The sequence below is a fragment of the Atta colombica genome, unplaced genomic scaffold (assembly GCF_001594045.1).
Source record: "Atta colombica isolate Treedump-2 unplaced genomic scaffold, Acol1.0 scaffold12, whole genome shotgun sequence".
NCBI lineage: Eukaryota > Metazoa > Arthropoda > Insecta > Hymenoptera > Formicidae > Atta > Atta colombica.
Window position 1 is genome coordinate 2,750,859 of NW_017259206.1, and position 5,108 is coordinate 2,755,966.

The 5,108-nt window shown below is 37.9% G+C and overlaps 1 protein-coding gene across 6 annotated transcripts in view; it reads left to right on the top strand.

Annotated features, from left to right (window-relative positions):
- Positions 1-327: 327 nt before the first annotated feature.
- LOC108694419 (cyclic AMP-responsive element-binding protein 1) overlaps positions 328-5,108 on the top strand; it is a 6,195-nt gene continuing 1,414 nt past the window's right edge. For 2 of the 6 annotated variants that reach the window (XM_018203887.1, XM_018203888.1), the window contains exons 1-5: positions 1,188-1,310; positions 1,911-2,060; positions 2,194-2,317; positions 4,241-4,330; positions 4,846-4,989. In XM_018203887.1, the coding sequence (XP_018059376.1) occupies positions 1,188-1,310; positions 1,911-2,060; positions 2,194-2,317; positions 4,241-4,330; positions 4,846-4,989 (631 nt within the window). The other 4 variants (XM_018203891.1, XM_018203892.1, XM_018203889.1 and 1 more) reach the window with 3 other exon arrangements.

Here is a 5,108-nt window from a genome sequence, read left to right on the forward strand (position 1 = left end):
TAGAGTCGAACAGAGTGCGACAGAAAAAAATCGCGGGAATCGCCGTCGTTGAGGATTGAAGCGGCGATACTGCGATCGTACTGGATCGCATGCATGACTGCATGACGCGCCTAGAACATAGACGAGATCAGATTATGAGGGGTCAGAGGGCGGCGGTCGAGGGGGAATCGTCAGCAGCAACGACAACATCAACGGCACTGGCAGCAGCATTAGCAGCATCACGAAAGTCACGAAACGGCAGCAACAGCGGCGGCGGCAGCAGCTATCACGACGACGACTGCCATCTTGAGCGTGACGCGCAACTCAGAGGTCGTGGGCTCCACCAGTGACGAAGCCACTGGAGTTTTGACGTGGCTGCTACGTACCTGCCCGACTGCCCACTCCGATTGCAGCAAACTTGGTGACGAGAAATACGTAACTGGTAAGTGCCCCAGCTGGAGAATAATAACAATCGGGCCGTGGACCAAGCGCGCGGCTCCTCGCGCACCGCGACGATCGCGCGTGCGAGACGGAGAAACGGTCGCGCGTCCACCGTTGCTTGCATTGCGTTTCGCTCATTCCGTATTAGCTCGTGGCCGCGCGACGCATACGCGCGTTTTACGCTCGTCTGCTACGCTTAACGTGATGCCGCGAAATATGGCGACCCAACGGCTCGGAGAGAGAGAGACCGAAACCGTGCGCATCCGCGTAAACTCTGGATGGTCGACACGAGGTGGGTCGTGTGATTTTGTTTCTTTTCGCCCTGATCCTGACATCCGTTACCTGGGGGAGGGGTACCATCGCGAGTTATGCGCGAGTATTTCCTAGGTATGTGCGGGAACGAGGGTTACCTTTGCCTTTTATCCGAGTAGCAATTCTCTTCGTTTCCTATCGAGTGGGAGAGAGATAGAAAGAAACAGTACCTCGAGCGCGTGTTTATTGTCCCCTCCCCCTTCTCTCTCAGTCTTATTTTTAGCTCCGCTTATGTAAATGACGCAGTAGCAGTCATCTCATTTGTTGGCGGGAAGTTTAAATGATTCGCGTTCCGCTAATCGAAAGCTCCTCCAATTCAAAAGTTTTGTTGTGTCATTTGTGTCGTTCAAATGTGTACTTGTGAATCAATGTAATTATTGTATTTTTGATGGGATATGACATTATGTTCTTCCCTCTTGAACATATAAATGTTCGTGTTATATACAGTGTTTCTTATGTTGCAGAGCTCGCGAGGTAGTCGGGCTATGGAAAGTATGGTCGAGGAAAATGGATCAACCGTCGATCCGTTGTCTGTGCAGGGCTCCCAGAGCGACTCAGCACCAGCAATCGCAACCTCGGTACAATCTATCGATAGAACACATCAACAGCAAACTCATCACTTGATAGCTTCTACCAGCATTGTGCAACTGACGCTACCCTCGTCAGGAACAACACAGGTATACAGGAGGCTCTCCTGTGTATCTATGTCCGAGAATTTATCTTCTCCTTCCGGAGCATGCATATAACGTTTATTTGTCCTTTTATTATCATTATTCTCTGTAATGCAAGTGCGATTTAAACATCTGGTCTTGCATAATGCTGGTTGCGTCTTGGGAATGCAAAAGCCTTCCCAAGATCACTCATTCTTAGAGTGTAGGACGTTAGGAATACTTTCTGTGAACAATGTGACATTGTCAAAGGTATACATTGGGCAAAAGTTTTGAGTATACATTTCAATGAATAATAAGTTCCCATCTTTCTCACACAAACAACATGTACATTATTCCTCTAATAGTTATATAATAGTAATTATTACAGTAATTATTACGGATATTGATTGATACAGTAAATACCTTATTTTGTATGTACAAGGAATAATGATCATGTGTCTACAATTAGTTTTAATGATAATTGTCTTGACTTCATAATATTTAACACTTTGTTTAATCCTTGCACAGGTGCAATCGGTCATACAACCCAATCAACAGTCCGTAATACAGACCGCCACAAACATACAACCTGTCGCAATCTCCAAAGGAAACGTTATTCTGGTTAGCAAACCTAACTCCGTTATACAAACTGCACAAGGCAGTTTACAGACACTTCAAGTGAGTCATATGTATTAACTTTTTATAACGCTTTAGCCTAAAGATCGTCCAGATGTCTGCATTGTTATCAGTACGCGCAAATGTGTGACGCAGTTATTAATATATCATTGAAATTTGAATACTATTTGTTAAGGTGGTGGAAACTGGTAGTGACGATAGTTTCTCAGACGAGGATTCACCCAAGAAAAGGAATATTCTAACCAGACGACCGTCTTACAGAAAGATTCTCAACGATTTAGGCGGAGGAGAAATTACAGGTACGACATGATGTTTCTACTTAAATAATAAAGCTTGTCTCTAAATGTGCTAGACATTCTATTGTGCAATAGAAATGTAGGTCGCGATAAAGAATATTAATCGTGTAGTCACTGGTGTTTCCGCGATTCTGAATTAATACCATTCGAGTATAATTTTGTTTTCGCTGCGAATAAAATAAATGTTAAAGATAAATATTTGCACGCGCTCTTATGCCCATTTGCACTAACGTAGATTAATTTTAATCTCGGTTCAACTTACTCTTCGTGTTTTTCTAATCTTTAGAACTAGAATAAGACGAAGAGTAAGTTGAACCAAGGTTTAAAGTTAATTTACTTTGATGAAAACGGGCATTAATCACATAAAATGTTCACGTGCATGTCAGTTCATACAAGTTGACGATACAAAATCTATAGTAGTAATTTGCATATTTAAGTTGTATAAAGAATTTGAACTAATAAGATCATCTTTATTTTAGTACTACTAAATTAATGTGAATGTCCTTTTTTCTCTTTTTAATAATATATTACCTAATTTTGTCCCTCAAATATATTACCAGGTACGGTATAATGAATATTTATTGCGCTGAAGCTTTCCAAGCTTTTCTGGTTTCAACCATAAATAAGTAATATAAGCTCTTTTAAGACATAATGAGTTTTAGCGCATGATGAAATGAGACTTGTATTACGTTTTTACATACAATACTATACAGTTTACGTTCGGATATATAAGAGAAGTATGCCATACCAAGCTCGTATAATACTGTACAGCAATGTGATTGTAAATTAATTTTAAAAGCAGAGATAGGAGATTATTAAAATTAGGAAGAAATTTTGGGAGAGGATTTGCGCAGATCGTTCCTTTCTGATTCCATTACCTTAATATTATATTGAAAAAGAAATTTATTTGGAATAGTAAAGTTAAGTGATAAATGTAATTGCCCACGTGTGTATTCGAAAAAAAATAATTTTTCAACGATTTATCAGTGAATACACACTCATGTCCACCGTGATATATTATGGAGCATACATTATTATTGTAATTATCGACGTTTATATTAATTTGATTAATCCTCATATATACAGGATGTATTAGAAGGTAAGTGCAATTGACAGCCATATTAAAAATAAATGTTGAAAAAAAATATTTGATGAAAAAAAACATTGTATATAACAAAATTTTACGTTTCTCTTAAGAATTATCATAAATAAAAACGGGCACTAATCTTTACATCTTTAATTACGAATTAATTTTTGAACAAATTCTATTGCATGAAATCCACTCCTTTTCCATTTTTAATACACTATACATTCTTATTATAATTTAACTTGTGGAAGAGAAAATTTTGTCAAATATATTAATATTCATATAAGAGATCGTTTTCACAAAGATTTCATAGACTTCTATTTTATATGTGGAACAATCAGTCATTCATGTAAAATTAATTTCCATATTACTTCTATCTGGAATTTAGTTATCTTTTCGTTTAACATTTAAGAGCTTATTCTCAATAAATGTTTCTCAGCTACTTTCTATTTCCTTTTTGTATGAGCTGACTGCACGCAGCGCAATGATAAATATATGTCGTATAATCAGCAACCAGAAAGGAAATAGTTTAACAAATCATAGTTACATGATGAAATTTCATTTTTTTCATATTTATCTATACAATTGTACTTTCTGGGTGCAGATAATTGCAAGTAATTTAGAATATATTTATTCAATGTTATCAATAAGGATACACACGGTATAAATTTGATAAAGAAAAAAAGAAAAAGCGAAAATGATATATTGTATAAAATGACGCGCACACATACACACACACACACACACACACACACACACACACACACACACACACACACACGTTAGCGACACCGGTTACGAGCTAATTAATGGGGATTTGGGTTGATTCGGTGTTACAGACGGTCGTTTGCCCCCCTTAGAATCATCCTCCGAGTGTGATTCTAACGTGGACAGTGAAGTGTCTTCCCATTCGCTCCATTATCAAACAGGTTGGTTACTTTATCTCCTTTTATGTATCTTTCCTGGCTGTATTACATTCCATAGGCTGTCCATATACATAGTTCTTGTATTCTTTATACCGAGGGAGATGATGTTAGAGGAGTACTTAATGAGAAAGAAGGACAAGAAAAAAAAAGAATTTGAAAGGTTCATTCACATTTATTATTTGTCTTTCATCCCTGTGTGTACTGCCTAACGTTGTATATCATTTTTCACGATACTCGCTTGGTGTGGCATTCTTGCTTATGGGATATCGATATAGACTTATCATTCGGATCATTCGACGAAAAAGAAAAAGGCGCCGAAAAACTCAAATAATTTTTTCTTGTACGAGGAACATTATATCATTATGTATCACGCATCTAAAGTCTCTTTCGACGCAAATGCATTATCATTTCCAGTGCATTATCGATGCACGACACTGTTATCATTAGTTGCAGGATATTTTTTTTCTTTTTTTTTTTTTTAGAACATATTTACATTTCCAAAATTATTTGTTTTACAGTAATTCCTGCCGGTACTATACAAATTGCGACCCAAGGGGAGGGAGTTCCGGGGCTTCACACGTTAACTATGAGCAATGCGGCGACAGCGGGTGGAGCTATAGTGCAGTATGCACAGGGCCAGGACACTCAATTTTTTGTCCCAGGTGTGCTTTTGCATCATTTCCTATCAGAGATTCTAAGAAAGCTTTTCAGTTTTTTGTTTCTATTACAATATTGTATCGTGATCATACATTATTGTAATATATATATATATATATGATTA